The sequence below is a fragment of the Pseudophryne corroboree genome, chromosome 6 (assembly GCF_028390025.1).
Source record: "Pseudophryne corroboree isolate aPseCor3 chromosome 6, aPseCor3.hap2, whole genome shotgun sequence".
Taxonomy (NCBI): Eukaryota; Metazoa; Chordata; class Amphibia; order Anura; family Myobatrachidae; genus Pseudophryne; species Pseudophryne corroboree.
In genome coordinates this window covers 746909158-746936121 of record NC_086449.1, presented here as the reverse complement: position 1 = coordinate 746936121, position 26964 = coordinate 746909158, and the positions used below count along the sequence as shown (strand labels likewise).

Genomic DNA, 26964 nt, shown 5'->3' with positions numbered 1-26964 from the left:
ACTCTTTGTTACATCTCGAAGGTACATCTTGATCAGAACATTGTGAACTTTGCCTCAGTTCTATACTTTGGGGCTTTGTCACTAAATATTGAAGGACCCAGGCAGCCAATGGAAGTAATGAGCGGGAGGAGATTGAGCTTTTGCTGTAAAGTGCCCAAGCTCCTGCCAGTGTACTCTATACCCCATTGTATCCCATGTCCCACCTTGGACTCTGAGACAAAGAGTTGACATATATGTGCAAACATCTATTTTGGTTTTACATTTTGTATCCATATCTCTGTTGATGTGTCAACATTTCTACACACTAAATCATTTAATCTTTTAATATAAAGTGCTACTCTGATAATTTGCAAGTCTTGGGAGATATACACACATCTGTTTTTCTGAAATGAATATTTTCTTTGCCCACAGAATCTAGATAAGGATCTTGCTACTGTGAACAAAAACATCAGCAAAGATGAGAGGATAAGCTCCAATCCAATAGTTAAGATTGTGTACGGTGACCCATTGATTAGTGGAGAACAATTGGACTTGCCAAAGGACAGTCATGTACATTGTTCCAAAATATGGAGCTGCAGAGAACGGATCTCCATTGAACATTTATTACATGTTGTCCAGCAGAATGACGGGAAAGACACAATGCCGCTATTATGGAAGTTCTTGGAGAAAGTAAGCTACATTAATGGTGTTATACTCATGGCCTGCCCTGATGTAATATGTGTCCAAGTCCACGGTTACAGTTTTACACTATATTTTAAGATACATGCTATATACTCTGAATGAATAAATGCCAATCAGCCCTCTCTTGTTCAGCACGCAGGTGGATTTCTTGCTATATGTTAGTGGTTCTCAACTACAGTATTTATGTGCCTCCAACAGGTCATGTGTTGTGGATTTCTTTAATAAAAATTTTAGTTAATCTATACATTGCTAGGTCAGTAATGGTCCCACCTGCTTCCACAGATGACAATCCTCAAAATATGACCTGATCGGGGTACTTAAGGACTGGAATTGACAACTACTACCATAGGGGAACTGGGCTTGCAATAAAAAAAATAAGAATTTACTTACCGATAATTCTATTTCTCGGAGTCCGTAGTGGATGCTGGGGTTCCTGAAAGGACCATGGGGAATAGCGGCTCCGCAGGAGACAGGGCACAAAAAGTAAAGCTTTACGATCAGGTGGTGTGTACTGGCTCCTCCCCCTATGACCCTCCTCCAAGCCTCAGTTAGGATACTGTGCCCGGACGAGCGTACACAATAAGGAAGGATTTATGAATCCCGGGTAAGACTCATACCAGCCACACCAATCACACCGTACAACCTGTGATCTAAACCCAGTTAACAGTATGATAACAGAGGAGCCTCTGAAAGATGGCTCCCTACAACAATAACCCGATTTAGGTAACAATAACTATGTACAATTATTGCAGATAATCCGCACTTGGGATGGGCGCCCAGCATCCACTACGGACTCCGAGAAATAGAATTATCGGTAAGTAAATTCTTATTTTCTCTATCGTCCTAGTGGATGCTGGGGTTCCTGAAAGGACCATGGGGATTATACCAAAGCTCCCAAACGGGCGGGAGAGTGCGGATGACTCTGCAGCACCGAATGAGAGAACTCCAGGTCCTCCTTAGCCAGGGTATCAAATTTGTAGAATTTTACAAACGTGTTCTCCCCCGACCACGTAGCCGCTCGGCAGAGTTGTAATGCCGAGACCCCTCGGGCAGCCGCCCAAGAAGAACCCACCTTCCTTGTGGAGTGGGCTTTTACCGATTTTGGCTGTGGCAGGCCTGCCACAGAATGTGCAAGCTGAATCGTACTACAAATCCAGCGAGCAATAGTCTGCTTAGACGCAGGAGCGCCCAACTTGTTGGGAGCATATAGTATAAACAGTGAGTCAGATTTCCTGACTCCAGCTGTCCTTGAAATGTATATTTTTAAAGCTCTGACAACGTCCAACAACTTGGAGTCCTCCAAGTCGCTTGTAGCCGCAGGCACTACAATAGGCTGGTTCAGATGAAATGCTGACACCACCTTAGGGAGAAAATGTGGACGAGTCCGCAGTTCTGCCCTGTCTGAATGGAAAATCAGATATGGGCTTTTGTAAGATAAAGCTGCCAGTTCTGACACTCTCCTGGCCGAAGCCAGGGCTAGTAGCATGGTCACTTTCCATGTAAGATATTTCAAATCCACATTTTTTAGTGGTTCAAACCAATGAGATTTGAGAAAGTCCAAAACAACATTGAGATCCCACGGTGCCACTGGAGGCACCACAGGGGGCTGTATATGCAGTACTCCCTTAACAAAGGTCTGGACTTCAGGAACTGAAGCCAATTCTTTCTGGAAGAAAATCGACAGGGCCGAAATTTGAACCTTAATAGATCCCAATTTGAGACCCATAGACAATCCTGATTGCAGGAAATGTAGGAATCGACCCAGTTGAAATTCCTCCGTCGGAGCACTCTTATCCTCGCACCACGCAACATATTTTCGCCAAATGCGGTGATAATGTTGCGCGGTTACTTCCTTCCTTGCTTTAATCAAGGTAGGAATGACTTCTTCCGGCATGCCTTTTTCCTTTAGGATCCGGCGTTCAACCGCCATGCCGTCAAACGCAGCCGCGGTAAGTCTTGAAACAGACAGGGACCCTGCTGAAGCAAGTCCCTTCTCAGAGGTAGAGGCCACGGATCCTCCGTGATCATCTCTTGAAGTTCCGGGTACCAAGTCCTTCTTGGCCAATCCGGAACCACTAGTATCGTTCTTACGCCTCTTTGCCGTATAATTCTCAATACTTTTGGTATGAGAGGCAGAGGAGGAAACACATACACCGACTGGTACACCCAAGGCGTTACCAGCGCGTCCACAGCTATTGCCTGCGGGTCTCTTGACCTGGCGCAATACCTGTCCAGTTTTTTGTTGAGGCGAGACGCCATCAAGTCCACCATTGGTCTTTCCCAACGGGTTACAAGCATGTGGAAAACTTCTGGATGAAGTCCCCACTCTCCCGGGTGAAGGTCGTGTCTGCTGAGGAAGTCTGCTTCCCAGTTGTCCACTCCCGGGATGAACACTGCTGACAGTGCTATCACATGATTCTCTGCCCAGCGAAGAATCCTTGCAGCTTCTGCCATTGCACTCCTGCTTCTTGTGCCGCCCTGTCTGTTTACATGGGCGACTGCTGTGATGTTGTCCGACTGGATCAACACCGGTTTTCCTTGAAGCAGAGGTTCTGCCTGGCTTAGAGCATTGTAGATTGCTCTTAGTTCCAGAATGTTTATGTGAAGAGACGTTTCCAGGCTCGACCACACGCCCTGGAAGTTTCTTCCTTGTGTGACTGCTCCCCAGCCTCTCAGGCTGGCGTCCGTGGTCACCAGGATCCAATCCTGTATGCCGAATCTGCGGCCCTCCAATAGATGAGCACTCTGCAACCACCACAGAAGAGATACCCTTGTCCTTGGAGACAGGGTTATCCGCTGGTGCATCTGAAGATGCGACCCTGACCATTTGTCCAGCAGATCCCTCTGGAAAATTCTTGCGTGGAATCTGCCGAATGGAATTGCTTCGTAAGAAGCCACCATTTTTCCCAGGACTCTTGTGCATTGATGTACAGACACCTTTCCTGGTTTTAGGAGGTTCCTGACAAGTACGGATAACTCCTTGGCTTTTTCCTCCGGGAGAAAAACCTTTTTCTGAACCGTGTCCAGAATCATCCCTAGGAACAGCAGACGTGTTGTCGGAATTAACTGGGATTTTGGAATATTCAGAATCCACCCGTGCTGCTTTAGCACTTCTTGAGACAGTGCTAATCCCATCTCTAGCTGTTCTCTGGACCTTGCCCTTATTAGGAGATCGTCCAAGTATGGGATAATTAATACGCCTTTTCTTCGAAGAAGAATCATCATCTCGGCCATTACCTTGGTAAAGACCCGAGGTGCCGTGGACAATCCAAACGGCAGCGTCTGAAACTGATAGTGACAGTTCTGTACGACGAACCTGAGGTACCCCTGGTGTGAGGGGTAAATTGGAACGTGGAGATACGCATCCTTGATGTCCAAGGATACCATAAAGTCCCCTTCTTCCAGGTTCGCTATCACTGCTCTGAGTGACTCCATCTTGAACTTGAACTTTTTTATGTACAGGTTCAAGGATTTCAGATTTAGAATAGGTCTTACCGAGCCATCCGGCTTCGGTACCACAAATAGAGTGGAATAATACCCCTTTCCTTGTTGTAAAAGAGGTACCTTGACAATCACCTGCTGAGAGTACAGCTTGTGAATGGCTTCCAAGACCGTCACCCTGTCGGAGGGGGACGTTGGTAAAGCAGACTTCAGGAAACGGCGAGGTGGATCCGTCTCTAGTTCCAACCTGTACCCCTGAGATATTATCTGCAGGATCCAGGGATCTACCTGCGAGTGAGCCCACTGCGCGCTGAACTTCTTGAGACGACCGCCCACCGCCCCCGAGTCCGCTTGAGAAGCCCCAGCGTCATGCTGAGGCTTTTGTAGAAGCGGGGGAGGGCTTCTGTTCCTGGGAAGGAGCTGCCTGTTGCAGTCTCTTCCCCCTTCCTCTGCCTCGTGGCAGATATGAATATCCCTTTGCTCTCTTGTTTTTAAAGGAACGAAAGGGCTGCGGTTGAAAAGTCGGTGTCTTTTTCTGTTGGGGAGTGACTTGAGGTAAAAAGGTGGATTTCCCGGCTGTAGCCGTGGCCACCAAATCCGATAGACCAACACCAAATAACTCCTCCCCTTTATACGGCAAAACTTCCATATGCCGTTTTGAGTCCGCATCACCTGACCACTGTCGCGTCCATAAACTTCTTCTGGCCGAAATGGACATAGCACTTACCCGTGATGCCAGTGTGCAAATATCCCTCTGTGCATCACGCATATAAAGAAATGCATCCTTTATTTGCTCTAAAGACAGTAAAACATTGTCCCTATCCAGGGTATCAATATTTTCAATCAGGGACTCTGACCAAGCTACCCCAGCACTGCACATCCAGGCTGTCGCTATAGCTGGTCGTAGTATAACACCTGTATGTGTGTATATACTTTTTTGGATATTTTCCATCCTCCTATCTGCTGGATCTTTAAGTGCGGCCGTCTCAGGAGAGGGTAACGCCACTTGTTTTGATAAGCGTGTGAGCGCCTTGTCCACCCTAGGAGGTGTTTCCCAGCGCGCCCTAACCTCTGGCGGGAAAGGGTATAAAGCCAATAACTTCTTTGAAATTAGCAGTTTTTTATCGGGGGCAACCCACGCTTCATCACACACCTCATTTAATTCATCTGATTCAGGAAAAACTATAGGTAGTTTTTTCACACCCCACATAATACCCTGTTTTGTGGTACCTGTAGTATCAGCAATATGTAACGCCTCCTTCATTGCCAAAATCATATAACGTGTGGCCCTACTGGAAAATACGTTTGATTCGTCACCGTCGCCACTGGAATCAGTGCCTGTGTCTGGGTCCGTGTCGACCGACTGAGGTAACGGGCGTTTTACAGCCCCTGACGGTGTTTGAGGCGCCTGGACAGGTTGATTGTCCGGCCGTCTCATGTCGTCAAACGACTGCTTTAGCGTGTTGACACTATCCCGTAATTCCATAAATAAAGCCATCCATTCTGGTGTCGACTCCCTAGGGGGTGACATCCCCATATTTGGCAATTGCTCCGCCTCCACACCAATATCGTCCTCGTACATGTCGACACACACGTACCGACACACAGCAGACACACAGGGAATGCTCTTAAAGAAGACAGGGCCCCACTAGCCCTTTGGGGAGACAGAGGGAGAGTTTGCCAGCACACACCAAAAGCGCTATATATGACAGGGATAGCCGTATAATAAGTGCTCCCTGTATAGCTGCTTTAATATATATATTTTTGCCACAATTTTGCCCCCCCTCTCTTGTTTTACCCTGTTTCTGTAGTGCAGTGCAGGGGAGAGCCTGGGAGCCTTCCTGACCAGCGGAGCTGTGTGAGGAAAATGGCGGTGTGTGCTGAGGAGATAGGCCCCGCCCCTTTTTCGGCGGGCTCGTCTCCCGCTCTTTAACGGATTCTGGCAGGGGTTAAATATCTCCATATAGCCCCCGGAGGCTATATGTGAGGTATTTTTTGCCAAAAAATAGGTTTACATTGCCTCCCAGGGCGCCCCCCTCCCAGCGCCCTGCACCCTCAGTGACTGCCGTGTGAAGTGTGCTGAGAGGAAATGGCGCACAGCTGCAGTGCTGTGCGCTACCTTAAGAAGACTGAGGAGTCTTCTGCCGCCGATTCTGGACCTTCTTCTCGTTTCAGCATCTGCAAGGGGGCCGGCGGCGAGGCTCCGGTGACCATCCAGGCTGTACCTGTGATCGTCCCTCTGGAGCTAATGTCCAGTAGCCAAAGAAGCCAATCCATCCTGCACGCAGGTGAGTTCACTTCTTCTCCCCTAAGTCCCTCGTTGCAGTGATCCTGTTGCCAGCAGGACTCACTGTAAAATAAAAAACCTAAGCTAAACTTTTCTAAGCAGCTCTTTAGGAGAGCCACCTAGATTGCACCCTTCTCGGCCGGGCACAAAAATCTAACTGAGGCTTGGAGGAGGGTCATAGGGGGAGGAGCCAGTACACACCACCTGATCGTAAAGCTTTACTTTTTGTGCCCTGTCTCCTGCGGAGCCGCTATTCCCCATGGTCCTTTCAGGAACCCCAGCATCCACTAGGACGATAGAGAAAATACTTTATAAATATTTATATTTATGCTGGTGCACTAGTGATTTCAGCAAGCCCTGGAAACCCTAACCTAGGCACAGTATGCTGATGCTTGTACAATTACAACCACCAGCATACCCTGGCTTCTAAGGCCTGTTAGGCTCTGTTGTGCACCGCTGGTGCACTAGTGATTTCAGCAAGCCCTGGAAAACCTAACCTAGGCACAGTATGCTGATGCTTGTACAATTACAACCACCAGCATACCCTGGCTTCTAAGGCCTGTTAGGCTCTGTTGTGCACCTATTTAAAAAGAAAAAAACCTACCACACACGTACTCCACTCATTTGGTGCTCACGTATACCTTTTGGAAGGTCCCTGTGAATGCCTTGGGGAGTTGTGGGAAGAATGAGCCTGCCACATTAATCCATACAAAGCATCTTCACTGTGGTCAGAGTACGGGAAAGATGCTTTATATTGGTTACTAGTGGTAAGACCCAGCGTTGTTACAGGATTCTAGGTAGCTCCACAGGCTGTAGGATGCCTGCCTGGAGCGTTCCTTCCTCTCAGGGCAGCTCTGCAGTAGTGCTACTGGCTGCAAGGTGCCATTCTGGGTATGCACCGAGGGAGCCATAGAAAGAGCTTCCATCTTGGCCATGGCAGATAATACTCTCCCACAGGAACATAGACTTGAACCAATGGTATGCGCAGGTGGGAAAGAGGATCCTCTCTGCAGCCGAGATCACCGGATGGAGTTGTAGCTCTCTGGCTTTTTTTTTTTCGGACAAATTCCGCGTTAGATGGTAGCAGCGTAGTGTACATTCAGCTATTTAGGGGTTCAGCGTGTCCAGTTCTCAGGAGTCTTTTTAATCACAAAGGTACTTGGTGCCACTGATCATTAAGAAAGGTTGCCGGTTTGCAGGCTGCTCACTTCACGAAACGCAAGCTTCTTCCTCCACCTTGGATTATGCTCCTAGGGAATGTTTTGGACATTTCGGTGAAAAGTCAGGAGGAAACAAAGCCAAGGAAGATAATGAGAATTGGGTCCAATACAGTTTGATATCATCTCCGAGAGCCCTTGATTTCTCTTGGGGCCAACATTCTCTTTATGGTAGAGCATTTAGGACGCACAAGACTAATGTAATCTCTCCCAGAAATGTCTGTTTCCTGTTTTAGTGACATATTTGTCAAGCCCCTTTCTCGTAAAATTATGCAGAAATGACATTTCTTCTTCAGGTTCCATAGGGCATTTTCTGCATGATATTATGTATCCTGTCGATGTAACAGCCTAATGCAGGAGATTACACAGAAAAATGGGATGATTGCAAATCGAGGGTCTGTATATGGCAGAAGAATACTTTCTAGCAAAAATAATCTTTTGATTTTAATTCCTATAGTGCATTCAGTAGGGCTTTCTTCCTTATTTGTCCAGTATGTATTCATTTAAGGGTAAAAATGTTGCTCTGCCTCCCCTATTTGCAGCTTTGTAAAGGATAATAAGACTCTGAAACTTTTTTTTTTTTGTACAGGAAGCTGAACTTCAGATGGTGAAGTTCTTGCCTGGAATTCTGAGTCTTCAAAAAGAGCTGGTGAAACGATTCCAGAACAGCAGTAACATCAACCATAAAACCATAAATGACTATATAGAAAGCATAAACTCTGGTAATTATCAATCTTTTCCGTATGGCATAGCTATTGTCAGTAGCACAAATAACCAACATACTGTATTTGTAGAACATATTAAGGTACCGATGGAAGACCTATTTAAAAAAAAAAAAAAAACTTTACCTATACTGTTCCAATATCAATGTAACAATGGCACTAAGATTCACTTTACTACTGTATGCCATAGTAACCGTTATCTCTCTCTCTATTGCAAACTGTAAGTAATCTCCTGTATACACTACAACCCAAATCCTTACTGCACACTTAGGAATACATGTTAGTGACGGCAAATCCCATTTGTTATTGGGCACAACCTAGTTTCCCACTGTGGAAAGAAGTCTGCCTTTGCCATTATCTTATTTATAGACCATATAAGCCTGGACCATGCTGTTACTATTAATGTACTCAGTGGCACCTTAGTGTACTATAATAATAATAATAATAATAATTTTATTTATATAGCGCTCTTTCTCCAACAGGACTCAAGGCGCTTTACAGACATCAAAAACAATACACATGATACAGAGGATTTAAGTAATACAGCAATAGATAAGCCACACAGACATAAAAGAAAACCTTAAGCACACAGAAAGCATAATGCAGGATTGGTGTAGGCATTTTGGGTAATAACTTCCAAGGGTTGTGTATTCCACCCTCACAGGTACCAAGTGCGGCAGCCATCTTGGGCGCTCAGCGTAGGATTACCCAGGGTGGAATAGTCCACCCCTAGAAGAGATGACACAAAATGGGGGTGATTTCAGAGTCCTACAGTTTAGAGTAGGATTCCAACAAAACCACAAGGTCCATGTATTTTTCATCCCATCCACAAGTGTACCATATCGGGCAGCCATGTTGGGCGCACTTTGAAGGTTACACTGTGGGAGGTGAGCCATACAAGGGCCAAGTTCATATATGGGAAAACTGATGCTTATGTAGTAGTATGATGTACCCTGCATGTAGGGCACAATGGAAAGGTGTGCAATCAGTGGAGGTAAACATTACAGGAAAAACACATGGTGGGGTGGAAGCGAGCTATTGAAGGAAAAAAAAAAAAAACCCAAAAAAATAGCTGAATTGATCCTTTCCCCACCCTTGCTCAATGGAGTCTGGGCTGGGAGATTTAGAGGGAGATGTATCAAACCTTCTAAAGAGGACAGGTGGAACAGTTGGACATAGAAACTAATCAGGTTCTTCCTATCATTTTGTACTCTAGAACGTACTGCTTTGGGTACCTTCTCCACTTGTTCTCTTTAGAAGGTTTGATACATCCCCCACTATTTAAATGTCCCACCCAAATTGACCACCAGCCTCGTATCTGTTCCATTCCAAAATCCACCCTAGGTAGCTTTTACCACAGCCAGGGGCAGCAGTATGCAGTCACTAAGTCAGCGTTCACAATGTCTACTTCAAAACCTGAAAAGTGCTGACGATGGGGGTCATTCCGAGTTGGTCGCTTGCTAGCAGTTATTCGCTGCAGTGCAAACGCTAAGCTGCCGCCCTCTGGGAGTGTATCTTAGCTTAGCAATAGTGCGATCGCTTACATTGCAGAACGGCTACAAAAAATAATTGTGCAGTTTTAGAGTAGCTCCAGGCCTACTCAGCGCTTGCGATCACTTCAGACCATTCAGTTCCGGGTTTGACATCACAAACACGCCCTGCGTTCTCCCAGCCACGCCTGCATTTTTCCTGGCACGCCTGCGTTTCTCCGAACACTCCCTGAAAACGGTCAGTTGACACCAAGAAACGCCCACTTCATGTCAATCACTCTGCGGCAGCCAGTGCGACTGAAAAGCATCGCTAGACCCTGTGTGAAACTACATCGGCCGTTGTGAAAGTACGTCACACAAGCGCATTGCGCCGCATACGCATAAGTGCCGTTTTTGTGCTTAATCGCTGCGCAGCGAACATTTTCAGCTAGCGATCAACTCGGAATGACCCCCATTGACTGCAGTCATGGTATGTTTAGGGTTACCTTAGATATAGTCAACATCCTAACCATGTCGCCATTTCATCATGCTTACTGTCGAAATTATGAATGTCAGCAAAATATACGGAACCCAGGACAGCGGTCACCTGTCCTTAAATGAACCCATGTGGCAACACTAGACACCTTTCCGATGCCACAGTCTGGCTAGCTCCCACTGCTCTGATCAGTGGCAGTTACCACAGTCTCTCCCCTGGATCACCATGGATGGGGTCAGGGGCGGATCCAGAAAAAATTATAGGGGGGGCACCATGGAAGGGGCAAGTACATTTGCGTGCGGCTTCGGTGCATGGTGCAGTGTGCAGGGGGCAGCGTTTGAGGGACGGGGCAGCGTGTGAGGGTCAAGGTGCAGGGGGCAGTGTGTGAGGGGCAGGGGGCAGCGTAATAATGCCCACAGTAGTAGCACCCCGTAATACACATAATGCCCACCACAGTAGCGCTTCTTATACAATGCCCACAGTTGTAGCGCTCATTATGCAATGTCCATTGTACTGGTAGTGCCCCTTATATAGACCCCATAGTAGTGGTGCCCCTTATGCAATGCCCGTATTGCCCCCAGTAGTAATGTTGCCTGTAGTAATACCACCAGTCATTTAGCACCCTAGTAGTTATGCCCCCAGTGGTAATGCCCCTGCAGTTATGACCCCAGTAGTTTACCCCCCCCCTTAGTTTAGCCTCCCAGTAGTAATGCCCCCAGTAGTTTGCCTGCTTGTAGTTTAGCCACCAGTAGTAATGCCCCCCTGTAGTTTGCCCCATTGTAGTTTAGCCCCTGTAGTTATGCCCCCCTTGTAGTTTAGCCCCCAAGTAGTAATGCTCCTGTAGTTACGCCACCAGTAGTAATGCCCCTGTAGTTACGCCGCCAGTAGTAATGCCCCTGTAGTATACCCCCAGTAGTTAGCCCTTTGTAGTTTTCCCCCTTGTAGCTTACCCCCAGTAGTTTGCCCCCTTGTAGTTGGCCCCAGTAATAATGCCCCCCAGTAATAATGTCCCCCAGTAGATGCCCCCCAGGAATAATGGCCCCCAGTAGTTTGCCCCCAGTAGTAATGCCCCAATAGATGACCCCCCCAGTAGTAATGCCCCCCAGTAATAATGCCCCCAGTAGTAATGCTCCCCCAGCAGTAATGTCCCCCCGTAATTTGCCCCCAGTAGATGCCCCAGCTGCACTAAGAAAGATAAAAAACTACATACTTACCGAGCCCCGTTCCCGCTTCCAGACCTCCTCCTGGCGTCCTCTCCTCAGCACTATGAGAGAGACGTCATGACTGACGTCTCTCCCATAGCGCACGCCGCAGTGACAGCGCCGGAAGCCGGAGCTCAGTACTGAGCTCCTGCCTCCGGCTGCCGCTGTGCAGGGAGACGGGCGCCCGCTGGTAAAACAATCTCAGCGGGCGCCCGTCATCTCCCTGTGCGGCGGCGAGGACGGACGGACAGAGGGAGAACGGCCACAAATGACAGGGGGGGGCATGGGCTCGAGTGTCCCCCCCCCCCCCCCCCCCCTGGATCCGCCACTGGATGGGGTATCCTATCGCACTACAGCTCTCCGGTTCCCATAGACAGGAACCGGAACAGTGGCACAAAGCTTTCAGGTCCTGTCACACTTAGACAGTCGCCATTAAAATATAAATCACTTCTATTTCTTCCACCATCAGCTACATTATATTACATCTTACACAGATGATAATATGGTGATAATACAGGAGGAACACTGACAAACCTTCCCTGCAGCATGTGTGGAGTGGGATGGAAGGAAGCATTTTTGCTTTACCTTTACTAAACCAGATGACTTCTCTTACCAGAAAGTAATGATGGTCATTCTAGGCTTATTCTATGGAATTTAGCAAGTTTCCATGATCCATAGCATTTTCTAATATGTATATTTCTGTTGATGATACGTCTCATTTTGTAGGTGGTGCACGACTTACTTTTAAGAAATGTGTAGAAGAATTTATATTCGCTTGGAATCACCTGCGCTTCTCCCTTCAAGCTAATGGTGAGTGGTTTAAGACTACATTTTCCATTTATTGACTATTAAAGCACGCCTGTGCGCACACTGTAGAGGCAGCAGGGCTGTGGGCTTTGCTGATATTCCTCAGTCTGCTCACTGTAAGCTCACAAGTTACTAATTATATTGTTGAGACACTTTTGGCTCAGAAGAGACCATTACCCATCACCACATGAGTGTAGTCATTCAACCCATTTGTGGAAGCAGTAATGCAAAACTTCATGTACCTATTCTGGGGCTGAATAACTGAACAATCCAATTGATTTATATAACAGTTCCGCTATATAAATGGAGCTGCTTTCACCTATACCAGACACAACAATGTATATTTTTTCCAAACATGTGCTACTAGCAGATTAATGCCCTTATTTAGCAATGAGTGATAAATTGCACCGTAAGTGATAAATTGCACCAGCCAATCAGCTCCTAACTTCCATGTCACAGGCTGTGTTTGAAAAATGACAGTTAGGAGCGGGTTGGCTGGTGCAATTTATCACTCACAGTGAAATTTATCACTCATTAATAAATAAGGGCATAAATTACACAGATCGAATAATCCAGGTGTCTGGCCAAACTGTCAGTCCCTAGTTTAAAACCAGCCACATTAGCACACATCGTTATACTACTGTAAGTACAGTAGAACAGACAGATTTAGCTCTCTGCCATATTAAACCCAGTAAAAGTAATCTAAATAACTGCAAAGATTTGATACTGTATACGTCTGTAGTTAGAAGATTTCACTACATGTATGTTTTGTTTGGGGCTTTTGTGTTTTGTTTTCTCCTTCATGCCATAGGGGACATTGGAGTCTTCTTACAGTGGGGCATAGATGGTGGTAGATGGGAGCCGGCACTTTAAAAATTAAGCAGTGTGACAGACTCCCACATCCCCCCCAAACCCCTTCCAGACATCAGTCTTAGATATGTGCCCGAGAGAGCTGGTGCACCATGGGGATTTAACTTTTCTGAATAAAAGCATTGAGGACAAGCAGACAACACTGCCCATGTCTGCCTGCACCTGAGGGAGCCCCCAGGGGGAACTCGCCATCACCTCCTGAGGTGTGCGTCTGAGTCCCTGGCCACAGAAACCTTAGTCTCAGGGAGGACCCGCCACAGCTGCACGCGGCTTGCGTCCGATTCCCCACGGCATCCAGAGGGCACACAATTGTCACAGCATGGGCAGAATTGGTCAGCCAGTGTGCTTGCAAATTTTAATCTCCCACGCTCCAGAGACGCGGTGGGGGGCAGAACTTTGTGGTCCGGCTGTCTTTTAGTCGCGGCCCCAACTCCCCGATCATGTGACACTGGCAATCTGCATAGCAGACACCATCTTAAACAGGCTGCGGATCTCTACCTGTGTTGCTGCTCGGCTGATCTCCGCCTGACAAGACAGACATTCAGCTGCTAACATCCACTCCTCCCTTACCATTGGGGATAGGTTTGACACTCCTCCTCCGCCATTGACTTTATTTCTCTCTTGTGTGTGTGCATTTCTGTATGTACAGCCATGACAGGGAGATTGGCAGCATCTGAGGCTTCTCAAAAGCTGTTTGGGTACATGCAAAAAGTGTAATAGTAAGTTTACACAGTCCCAAACAGAGGGTGCCCTGTTCTGTGATGCATGTGACTCTGAGGCTTCGGGTCCTGCTGAGGTCCATCTGACCCAGGACACCTTTCCTCCTTGGGCTTCTACTCTAGCATCAGTTACTTTTTATCAGATCTCTCTGCAGAGCTTGCGGCTTCACGCAAGGATACAGTGGCACTTAAGAACTAGAGAGGCAGTGCTAGTTCTGTTCCCTCATGGCAGTCTTCCGAATCGGCTTGGGCTCATGCCCTGGCCCGTTCAGTGGACAGTCTGGTTCATGCTGTCAGTTCCTCCTCTCAGGTTTCCCGTGCCTACAGAGCTTCCTCCTTCAAAGAAACGTTTTGTTTCCATGTTTCTGCAATCTGACGTCTCGGACGAGGACCGTGATTCAGTTCCTGCAAATGTCTGACGAGGAGCTGCTTCAGGAGGATAAACTGCAGGAAAGAGGCTCTCAGGAAATAGAGGCCCTAATCCTTGCGGGCCGGCAGGTCCTTCATGTTTCTGATACCGAGGCTTCCACTGCGGTCTCTCTGTTTGGGTGAAACAAAAATCTGCTGTTACTTTTCCTGTTTTACAGGAGCTGGAAGACCAGTTAGTTGTCACTTGGAAAAATCCGGACAAGAAATTCCACATTTCCTCGCGTCTCCGGCCCACTTATCCCTTCCTAACGGATTTCAGGATGAAATGGGAATCCCCCCACCTGTGGACTCCTCCATTTCTCGTCTCTCGAAGAAGACTACTCTGCCAGTTCTAGGAGCCACTTCCTTAAAGGAGGCACCAGACCGTAAATTGAAAACAACTTTAAAGTTTATTTACATGGTAGCAGGTGTCCTCCTTCGCCCAGCTTTATTGGGCTCCTGGATCAAGAAGGCTGTTGAAAGATGGGCCAAAGAATTAGGCAGGGATTTGAGGGCTGGCCATCGGCGGTGAGAACTTGGTGGAGCACATTAGGAAATCCGCAGTGTACCTGGGTGAAGCGTCCTGGGATATTAGCATCCTTGGTTCGAGGATTTAACCTTCGGCTATTTTTGCCTGCCATACCCTCTGGCTTCGGTCCTGGCAGTCTGATGCGGAGTCCAAAAGGAAGGTGGAGTCGTTGCCCTTTTCTGGGAATATTATGTTTGGTCTAGAACTGGACAAGTGGATATCTCAGACTACTGGTGGTAAGTCCACCTTCAGCTTCCCCTGCGCCTCAAAAAATATATTTGGGGCCTTCCTTTCGCTCATTTCGTCTCCCCTCCAAGTTTCGAGGTTGAGCCAGTGGCAACTACTTCTGCCTCCAGAGTTTACAGGGGAAGGAGAGCTGCCACCGCCTCTTCCTGTCGTCAGTATCCTAAGCCTGCCAACAAGCCCATGGCTGGGGGCCTACACGGTGGGTGCATGTCTATTAGGTTTCAAGGACATTTGGTTGCAGACCTGTCAGGGTGCCTGGGTACGGAACCTAGTATCCCAAGGCTACAAGATAGAGTTCTCCTCACTGTCTCCTCGCCATTTCTTCATGACCGGCCTTCCAATCTCAGAAGAAAAAAAGGACGGTGCTGCAAGTAGCCGTAGGAAAGCCTTTGACCGCAGAGGTCCTGAAGTTCCGGGTCCTCAACGTGCACAAGGTTTTTACTCAACAGTCTTCATGGTTCCGCAGCCATATGGTTCAGTGCATCCCATACTGAACCTCAAGTCCGTGAACCTGTATCTAACGTACTACAGGTTCAAGATGGAATCCCTATATTCGATGATTGCCAGTCTAGAACCAGCAGAATATCTTGTCTCGCTGGACATCAAAGATGCCTATTTACATATTCCCATTTGGGAACCTCATCAGGCATTTCTCCGATTGCTATCTGAGACTCCCATTACCAGTTTCGGGCCCTCCAGTTCGGTCTCTCTTCTGCCCCCAGGGTTTGTATGAAGATCATTGCCGTCATGGTGGCTGGTATTCGTCTCCAGGGAGTAACAATCATCCCTTATCTGGTCGATCTCCTGATCTAGGCATCATATTGGCATAAGCTCCTGGAGGACGTCTCCCTGACCTACCATTTTCTCATACACCACGGATGGATCATCAATATTGCAAAGTCTCATCTGATGCCATTGCAACACCTACTGTTTTTTTTGAATGGTTCTAGACCCATCTCTACAGAAAGTATTTCTCCCAGCAGTCAAGGTACAGGAGCTGGGCCGTTTGGTTCTTCAGCCTCGTTGGGTGTCTGTGCTCCTGTGTATTTGTCTCCTAGGGAAGATGGTAGTCTCCTTCGAGGCTCGGTTGGTTCCATTCTCAGACATTTCGGCTAGACTTCTTGTTCCAATGGACGGGATCTCATCTCCACATGCATCGCCTGGTTCGCCTCTCCCCCAAGAGTCATGTCTCTCTCATGTGATGGCTTAAGTCCAGTCACCTGCTGGAGGGTTGATACTTTGGAGTCTGGGACGGGACTCTTCTGACAACAGATGCCAGCCACAGAGTTTAGAGAGCTATCGTGCTTGGCAACCATTGCCAAGGGCGGAGGTCGAGTCAGGAGGCACGGCTTCCAATCAATTTCCTGGAGCTATGAGCAATTTACAATGTCTTGCTGGAGGCATCCCCCCTTCTGAAAGGACTATCCATCAACAGTTAGGGAGGAACTTGAGGCAGAGGAGCCATGAGAGAAGTCACTTGCATTCTCCTTTGGGCAGAACGCTACGCAACAACTCTGTCCGCTGTGTTAATACCCGGTGTCAACAATTGGGACGCGGATTACGTCAGTCTACAGAATCTGCATCTGGGAGAATGGGTGCTTCATCCGTCTGTGTTTCATCAGCTGACTCTGCAGTGGGGGTGGCCTCAGATAGATGGGATGGAGGCCAGACAGAACCACAAATTCCCGTTGTACTGTTCACAGATTCTAGATCAAGCAGCAATGTCTGTGGACACGCTCTCGACTACATAGAACTTCAGCTTGGCTTGCCTGTTCCCTCCATTTCCCCTTCTACCTCGGGTCCTCAAGTGCATCAAAAGGGAATCCGTCAGTCATCCTCTTGACTTTGGATTGGCCTCTCAGGGTGTGGTACTCAGACCTGCGTCTCCTTCTGGTGGATGAACCATGGATGCTTCCGCTTTGCAAGGATCTCCTTCGTCTACCCAGACTTACGGTGGCTTTGTTTGACAGCATGGAGAGACCACACTGTTAAGGCATGCCGAGGATGGTCATCCCTGCCATGCTACCGATCCGGAAACCAGTGACTTCTGCACATTATCACAGAATCTGGAGGACTTATATCTCTTGGTGCAGGAGACGTAGGTTACCTACGTATTCCTTTAGACTTTCTCGCTTGTTACATTTCCTGCAGGCCGGGGTAACTGCCAGCCTTCGACTGGGATCCTTCAAAGTTCAGGTTTCGGCCCTTTTCCATTGCAGATTATCGCTGATCCCTGAAATACAGACTTCTTTCAGGGGGTCCTCCATATCCAACCTCCCTTTGTGGCCCTTACGGAGCCTTGAGACTTATCCCTGGTGTTGTCCCTCCTACAGTCGAAGGTCTTTGAGCCTCTTGAGTCTATTGACATAGTATCTGACTTGGAAAACTGTTCTGCTGCTGGCCTTGGCTTCAGTCAGATGGGTTTCGGTCCTGAACGCTCTCTTATGTCACTCTCCCTATCTGGTGTTTCACGAGGATAGGGTAGAGCTTCGTATGTGCTTAGATTTTTTGCCCAAGGTTGTTTCTGCGCTTCACATCAATCAGCCCATCGTTGTTCCGGTGCTGTTGGGGGACTCCAGTTCCCCGGATCTGGTTCGTGCCTTGTGCATCTATGTGAACCGGATGGCTCTCTTGCGTAAGTCCATTGTTTTGTATGATGCCATTAAGGGGGTTGGCCCACTTCCAAACAAACCTTGGCACGTTGGATTCACTTGAACATCCATCAGGCATACTTGGTGCCGGAATCGATTTCAGCACACTCGACTCGTTCTGTGGGCCCCTCCTGGGCGGCTGCCAGAGGGGGTCTCCATTTCTCAACCTTTGCAGAGGGGCCACTGGGTCTGGCTCTCACACATTTATCAGATTTTACAGGTTTGATACCTTTGCGGCCTCTGCTTCCCAGTTTGGCCATGTGGTATTACAGGTGTCTCAGTGCTCTCCCACCCGTGGGGGTAGCTTTGAGATGTCCCCACTGTAAGAAGAATCCAGTGTCCCCTATGGCATGAAGGAGAAAACAGGAATTTGGTACTTACCGATAATTCTATTTCTCCGATTCCACCCTGCACTGCTCTCTCATGTTATGGTGTGTCTGTGTCTGAGTGTTACGGATCTTCTACATTCATCTGTTCTGATCCTGTTCTGTCTTCTGCTTTCTTCCTCTCTGGAGATTGCTTGGTTCTCCGTCTCTTCTCGGGCACAGTTTCTATGACTAATGTCTTGGAGGGCTATAGGAGGAGAGGAGCCTGCATACTTCTTAATTTTAAAGTACCTTCTCCCATCTACCACCATCTATACCCCACTGTAAGAAGACTCCAGTCTCCCCAATGGAATTAATCGGTACCAAATTCCTTTTTTTTTTTTTTTTTGCTAGTTCTTTATACCTCATAGACATTTACAGTTTTATGTTGAAATCTGTGTGTCAAATTAGATTTGCATCACCCACAACGTACTGTACTGTATGTACTTCTATTATTCTACTTTTCTGCTAATGTTTTAGGGGAGATAAAGCTACCAGATGACGTATGCAATGAATTCCTCACCATGGACAGCGACTTTGCCTATCTTCTTCCTCGTCGGCAGGGATTAGGCTTATGTGCTACTGCCCTTGTCAGCTACCTCATAGCTCTGCACAATGACTTTATATACGCACTGGAAAAATACACCAACAATGAGCAGAAGTATGTTGTTGTTTTTTAGTTGCTGCTTCATAATGTTATTGTGGTCTTGGGAATCAGCCTTAACCAGATATGGAACTGAACCTCAATTCAATTATCTTCAGGTACTCCATTAAAGTTTCAGAAGTAATGGCTGTGCATGTGATCAGCTATGAGATGGAAAAGGATCTGGTGCCTATCATCCTATCCAATTGCCAGTACAGCCTGGAGAGCGGTAGAGAAACTTTACAGGAATTTGACCTTCCAAAAATTCAGCACCAAATCACCAGCCGCTTTTTCCAAGGGAAACCTCTCATCACTATGGCTGTAAGTCACCTTCCATGTTTAAGGTAGTGGAAGTTTAGGTTACCAAAGGGGTTAAATTTCCCTTACTGTCCTAGTTGTATTTTTCCATTCAACAGTCAAAATCAATATACAGTACTGTATCTTCTCATATGTCCTAGAGGATGCTGGGGTCACCATTAGAACCATGGGGTATAGACGGGATCCGCAGGAGACATGGGCACTTTAAGACTTTGAAAGGGTGTGAACTGGCTCCTCCCTCTATGCCCCTCCTCCAGACTCCAGTTTTAGATTTGTGCCCAGTGAGACTGGATGCACTACAGGGGGCTCTACGGAGTTTCTCTTAAAATACTTTTTTGTTAGGTTTTTTATTTTCAGGGAGGCTGCTGGCAACAGTCTCCCTGCTTTGTGGGACTTAGGGGAGAGAAGTATGACCCACTTCCAGTGAGTTCAAGGGCTCTGCTTCTAGCTACAGGACACCATTAGCTCCTGAGAGTTTGTTCGCTGGGAACGCTCAGATGCTCGCTCCCACAGCCTGCCGTCACCACCTTACAGAGCCAGAAGTCAGAAGACAGGTGAGTAACCAAAGTAAAGAAGACTTCAGCATCACTGACGGCATTTTTCCGAGCTCCCACACAAACAGCACTGCAGGGCGCGGGGGGTTGCGCCCTGGGCAGCTTGAAAACATCCTCATTAATCAACTGGCAAGAGCGGACATTAGTGCCGCGGCACTGTCCCGACACCCGCCAGTATAAATATTGGAAAAAAGCGGGACAGAAGCGCGCTATTACGGGGGCGGAGCTTCTTCCTCACATCTCACGGTGCCATTTCCTCTCCTCAAGCTGCAGAGACGCTGGTCCTCCTCACACCGACAAGTACCAGGGGGGCAAAACGGAGGGGGGAGGCATAAAATTGGTGCTATATATATATATATATATATATATATATATATATATATATATATATAAAATAAGATTTTAAACCTACCGGTAAATCTTTTTCTCGTAGTCCGTAGAGGATGCTGGGGACTCCGTAAGGACCATGGGGATAGACGGGCTCCGCAGGAGACATGGGCACTTTAAGAAAGACTTTAGTTCTGGGTGTGCACTGGCTCCTCCCTCTATGCCCCTCCTCCAGACCTCAGTTAGAGAAACTGTGCCCAGAGGAGACGGACAGTACGAGGAAAAGGATTTTGTTAATCCAGGGCAAGATTCATACCAGCCACACCAATCACACCGTATAACTTGTGATAAACTACCCAGTTATCAGTATGAAAAAACAACATAGCATCAGTGGAGGACCGATGCAACTATAACATATCCCTTATTGAAGCAATAACTATATACAAGTATTGTAGAAGTAGTCCACACTTGGGATGGGCGCCCAGCATCCTCTACGGACTACGAGAAAAAGACTTACCGGTAGGTTTAAAATCTTATTTTCTCTGACGTCCTAGTGGATGCTGAGGACTCCGTAACGACCATGGGGAATAGACGGGCTCCGCAGGAGACTGGGCACTCTATAGAAAGATTTAGGACTATCTGGTGTGCACTGGCTCCTCCCCCTATGACCCTCCTCCAAGCCTCAGTTAGATTTCTGTGCCCGGCTGAGCTGGATGCACACTAGGGGCTCTCCTGAGCTCCTAGCAGAAAGTATAGTTTAGGTTTTTTTATTTTCAGTGAGACCTGCTGGCAACAGGCTCACCGCAACGAGGGACTAAGGGGAGAAGAAGCGAACCTACCTAAGTGGTGGTAGCTTGGGCTTCTTAGGCTACTGGACACCATTAGCTCCAGAGGGATCGAACACAGGACCCGACCTCGTCGTCCGTTTCCGGAGCCGCGCCGCCGTCCCCCTTACAGAGCCAGAAACAAGAAGGTGGTCCGGAAAATCGGCGGCTGAAGACTTCTGTCTTCTCCAAGGTAGCGCACAGCACTCCAGCTGTGCGCCATTGCTTCTCATGCACACCACACACTGCGGTCGCTGATGGGTGCAGGGCGCTGGGGGGGGGCGCCCTGAGCAGCAATAATAACACCTTGGCTGGCAAAACTAACACCATATATAGCCCCAGAGGCTATATAGGTGTATATTAACCCCTGCCAGAAATGATAAAATAGCGGGAGAAAGCCCGCCGAAAAAGGGGCGGAGCCAACTCCCTCAGCACACTGGCGCCATTATTCCCTCACAGTTCCGCTGGAAGGAAGCTCCCTGGCTCTCCCCTGCAGTCCTGCACTACAGAAAGGGTAAAAAAGAGAGGGGGGGCACAATTTAGGTGCAGTGTATATATATATATATATATATATATATATATATATATATATATATATATATATATATATATATATAGGCAGCTATATGGGAAAACACTCTGTATAGTGATATCCCTGTGTTATATAGCGCCCTGGTGTGTGCTGGCATACTCTCCCTCTGTCTCCCCAAAGGGCTTTGTGGGGTCCTGTCCTCTGTAAAAGCATTCCCTGTGTGTCTGCTGTGTGTCGGTACTGCTGTGTCGACATGTATGATGAGGATAATGATGTGGAGGCGGAGCAAATGCCTGTGAATGTGATGTCACCCCCTGCGGGGTCGACACCAGTGTGGATGGACTTATGGAAGGAATTACGTGACAGTGTCAGCTCCTTACATAAAAGGTTTGACGACATAGGACAGCCGGCTACTCAGCTTGTGCCTGTCCAAGCGTCTCAAATGTCATCAGGGGCTGTAAAACGCCCGCTACCTCAGATGACAGATACAGATGTCGACACGGATACCGACTCCAGTGTCGACGATGATGAGACGAGTGTACCCTCCAATAGATCCACCCGTTATATGATTGAGGCTATGAAAAATGTATTACACATTTCTGATCATACCCCAGGTACCACAAAAAAGGGTATTATGTTTGGTGAGAAAAAACTACCAGTAGTTTTTCCTGCATCTGACGAACTAAATGAGGTGTGTGAGGAAGCGTGGACTTCCCCAGATAAGAAATTGATCATTTCTAAACGGTTAATGGCTGCGTACCCTTTCCCGCCAGAGGATAGGTCACGCTGGGAAACACCCCCTAGGGTAGATAAAGCGCTGACACGCTTATCAAAGAAGGTGGCACTACCGTCTCCGGATACGGCCGCCCTAAAAGAACCTGCTGATAGAAAGCAGGAAAGTACCCTAAAAGCTATATACACACACACTGGCATTATATTGAGACCCGCTATTGCATCAGCTTGGATGTGCAGTGCTGCTGCTGCGTGGTCAGACTCCCTGTCGGAAAACATTGATACCATGGATAGGGACAATATTTTGCTAACGATTGACCATATAAAAGACGCGGTCTTATACACGCGCGATGCACAGAGGGATATTTGCCGGCTGGCTTCAAAAATAAGCGCTATGTCCATTGCCGCCAGACGGGGGTTATGGACTAGGCAATGGTCAGGTGATGCCGACTCCAAGCGGCACATGGAAGTTTTACCCTATAAATGGGTGGAACTTTTTGGGGAAGGTCTTTCAGACCTCGTTTCCACAGCTACTGCTGGGAAATCGACTTTTTTGCCACAGGCTACCCCACAGCAAAAGAAGGCACCGTATTATCAAGTACAGTCCTTTCGGCCCCAGAAAAATAAGCGGGCTAGAGGCTCATCCTTTCTGCCGAGGGGCAGAGGAAGGGGGGGAAAAGCTGCAGCACACAGCTAGTTCCCAGGAGCAGAAGTCCTCCCCTGCGTCCGGTAAGTCCACAGCATGGCGCTGGGGCTGCTCAGGCGGAATCGGGAACGGTGGGGGCACGTCTCAGGTTTTTCAGCACACAGTGGGCTCTCTCACAAGTGGATCCCTGGGTCCTTCAAGTAGTATCTCAGGGGTACAGGCTGGAATTCGAGACGTCTCCCCCCCGCCGTTTCCTAAAATCTGCCTTGCCGGCAACTCCCTCTGCCAGGGAGGCAGTGTTGGTGGCTATTCAAAAACTGTATTCACAGAAAGTGATTGTCAAAGTACCCCTCCTTCAGCAAGGAAAGGGTTACTACTCCACAATGTTTGTGGTACCGAAACCGGACGGTTCGGTGAGACCCATCTTAAATTTAAAAGCCTTGAACACTTATATCAAAAGGTTCAAGTTCAAGATGGAATCGCTCAGGGCGGTTATTGCGAGCCTGGAGGAGGGGGATTACATGGTATCCCTGGACATCAAGGGTGCGTACCTGCATGTCCCCATTTACCCTCCGCACCAGGAGTACCTCAGATTTGTGGTACAGGACTGTCACTATCAGTTCCAGACGCTGCCGTTTGGGTTATCCACGGCACCGAGGGTCTTTACCAAGGTAATGGCTGAAATGATGATACTCCTTCGCAAGAAGGGAGTTTTAATTATCCAATACTTGGACGATCTCCTGATAAAGGCGAGGTCCAAAGAACAGTTGATGGTGGGGGTGGCACTTTCTCAGGAAGTGCTACAACAGCACGGCTGGATTCTAAACATTCCAAAGTCACAGCTGGTCCCGACGACACGTCTTCTGTTCCTGGGAATGATTCTGGACACAGACCAGAAAAGAGTGTATCTTCCACTGGAAAAAGCCGAGGAATTGTCATCTCTGGTCAGAGACATCCTAAAACCAGGAAAAGTGTCGGTACATCAATGCACACGAGTCCTGGGAAAAATGCTAGCTTCGTACGAAGCAATTCCATTCGGAAGGTTCCACGCAAGGACGTTCCAGTGGGACCTGTTGGACAAATGGTCCGGGTCCCATCTCCAGATGCAACAGCGGATAACCCTATCGGCCAGAACCAGGGTGTCGCTGCTGTGGTGGCTGCAGAGGGCTCATCTACTAGAGGGCCGCAGATTCGGAATACAGGACTGGGTCCTGGTGACCACGGATGCCAGCCTTCGTGGGCTGGGGGGCAGTCACAAAGGGAAGAAATTTCCAAGGACTGTGGTCAAATCAGGAGATTTCTCTTCACATAAATATCCTGGCGCTAAGGGCCATTTACAATGCCCTAAGCCAGGCAAGACCCCTGCTTCAAAATCAGCCGGTACTGATCCAGTCAGACAACATCACGGCGGTCGCCCATGTAAACAGACAGGGCGGCACGAGAAGCAGGATGGCGATGGCAGAAGCCACAAGGATTCTCAGATGGGCAGAGAATCATGTGTTAGCACTGACGGCAGTGTTCATTCCGGGAGTGGACAACTGGGAAGCAGACTTCCTCAGCAGGCACGACCTCCACTCGGGAGAATGGGGACTTCATCCAGAAGTCTTCCAAATGCTGGTCAACCGGTGGGAAAAACCACAGGTAGACATGATGGCGTCCCGCCTCAACAAGAAGTTGAAAAGATATTGCGCCCGGTCAAGAGACCCTCAGGCGATAGCGGTGGACGCTCTAGTGACACCATGGGTGTACCAGTCGGTTTATGTGTTTCCTCCTCTACCTCTCATACCCAAGGTACTGAGAATAATAAGAAGGCGAGGAGTGAAAACCATACTCGTGGTTCCGGATTGGCCAAGAAGAGCTTGGTACCCGGAACTTCAAGAGATGCTTACAGAGGACCCTTGGCCTCTGCCGCTCAGACAAGACCTGCTGCAGCAGGGACCCTGTCTGTTCCAAGACTTACCGCGGCTGCGTTTGACGGCATGGCGGTTGAACACCGGATCCTGAAGGAAAAGGGTATTCCGGAGGAAGTCATCCCTACCCTGATCAAAGCCAGGAAGGATGTCACCGCAAGACATTATCACCGCATTTGGCGAAAATATGTTGCTTGGTGTGAGGCCATGAAGGCCCCGACGGAGGAATTTCAACTGGGTCGATTCCTGCACTTCCTGCAAGCAGGGGTGACGTTCGGCCTCAAATTGGGGTTGTAAAAGCCTAATATATATCCTATATAAAACACGCTAAAAGGTTAAAAGAACACAGTACGCAATTGGCATATGGAATACCGTAAGAGTACGCACGTAGCGTAACAAACGCTTAGCCGTGGACGAGACGCACGAGCGGCACGTTCGCTCACGGCTTAAAACGTAAAGGCAAGCACGCTATAGGCTGCCGGTTACCGTAATGATACGCTATCAGCGTAGCGGACGCTCGAGACCACGAGGAGATCACGAGCGGCGCTGACGCTCACAGAGTTAAACCTTTGTAACAATACCATAAACAATGTACTTATATTGTAAACCTTTGTGCAGTGATAAGGTGTAAATGCAACACAGTGTAACCTTGTTAGTTAGAAAGCTGTATGAGCGATTCTTACTCTCCGAGAACCCTTTAGCAATACAATAAACACTCAAATACCGGTCTAAGGGTCTAACACCTTTTAAGGGAATGAATGAACGTTCAATTGCAAAAGAATACACATTACAAGTTATACACTACCAAACTAACACAAAATACCTAACCGAGTTACTACACATTAAAATACAACAAAGACATAATTACATTTAAAAGGGGGAAAGAGAGAGAATGGCTTACAACAAAATAGGAGATAAATATGGTTGCAGAGAACTTACGCACAAGGGGAACAATCGCAAGCGCCTTTCTGGATATCCAGCTCCCGATTATCAGTGATGAGAACCGTTGAGAAGAGAAGAGAGCTGGCCCAGATCGGCTTGTCTTTATATACACTTACACACAGTACAGTACAATGGTCCCTACATTCTTATTGTTCATTGGACACAGGAATTCGTCTCTGCATTATAACAAAAGGTCATAGGTTGGTTCATACAGGTGGGCTGTGACTATTTCAAACTGCTCAGGTGGGAGGGAAACTGGGTTTCCCGCCGCATGGGTAATAAAGTGCAAATATAGTAAATGTCCATAAACTTCTTATGTCCATAACTATACGCACGAGCGAGTAATCTGCTTCAAACCAACACCGGAATATTGCTAATTATATTCTCTTCCGATGGATACTAAACACCACTGTGTAACCCCTGTCTGACCCTTCGTATCAAACAAAGAGGAATCTCTTTGTCCCCGAACATGCTATATTAACTAAACTTTCAGATTCTATCAAAGGGACCATAATCTACAAAATACATTATATGACTAAAATATGTTATGATTGAATCGCCCGCTAGACGCACACAAACTCTACCGTAAATGCGCATACCGCACGCCCGCGAGTGCACGCGACCGCGAGTATACGCACGCACGGGAGAGCTCATGCTCGTGCAGCGTGCACACGCACGAGGTGCATATATGGCAATGTGCAGCGTGATATTTTTCTGACTTTGACAGTCCACCCTTTGGCAGTCACCAATAACTGCCACTTCCCAAAACAGTTCAAAAAGAGAAAAATATATGTCATGTATAATACATTTCTATGATTGGGTAGGGGAGAAGAGGAGAAGGTGGGAAAACGGTATGACCTAGTTAGATAGCAGAAGCATGTGTGTATGAATCCATGTTTGGGGGGACATGTATCATCGTGCCGTACGTGTTTTAAATCAAGCTTCGAGGCATTGCGAAGTATACATTTGAATTCCTTCTTATCCCGTATTAAGGGTCTGTGGATGGGCTGTCAGACTTTACCGAGCTCTTTTCGGCTTTTGGTTGCAACAAAATGGGGGAACACATTTTAGTTGATGATACATGAATAGGGGGATATGTGAGTGCTGATATATGTGCCTATATTCCCTATCGACTATGTGTGTTATTACCTGAAGGTTGTAGAGATGAAGATAAGGAGCAATTATGGTAAATGCAGTCATAAACTATGTGAGTTTAATATACATTTGCCGATTGAGGTCTTGTCTTGTGTCTTGTCTTGTCTCGATGTACATGTTGACTGTAGTCTCCTTGGGCTTTTGCCAAAGTGCGAGCAAAAGCTTTCTCAATGTCCATAGACTTACAAAAAGTGTTGGGCTAGCGTAAAATTAAAGGTACTAGGGATATGGGGGGTCTATGGCATAGTCCATCAGTTGTCTGTGTAAAAGG

General features: G+C 47.7%; 1 protein-coding gene across 6 annotated transcripts in view; it reads left to right on the top strand.

Moving 5' to 3' along the window:
- RNF213 (ring finger protein 213) overlaps nucleotides 1-26964 on the top strand; it is a 680515-nt gene that overhangs the window by 623580 nt on the left and 29971 nt on the right. For all 6 annotated transcript variants that reach the window (XM_063928518.1, XM_063928521.1, XM_063928520.1 and 3 more), the window contains 5 exons: nucleotides 412-669; nucleotides 8216-8348; nucleotides 12242-12325; nucleotides 18591-18771; nucleotides 18873-19074. In XM_063928518.1, the coding sequence (XP_063784588.1) occupies nucleotides 412-669; nucleotides 8216-8348; nucleotides 12242-12325; nucleotides 18591-18771; nucleotides 18873-19074 (858 nt within the window). The remainder of the gene's footprint in view (nucleotides 1-411; nucleotides 670-8215; nucleotides 8349-12241; nucleotides 12326-18590; nucleotides 18772-18872; nucleotides 19075-26964) is intronic.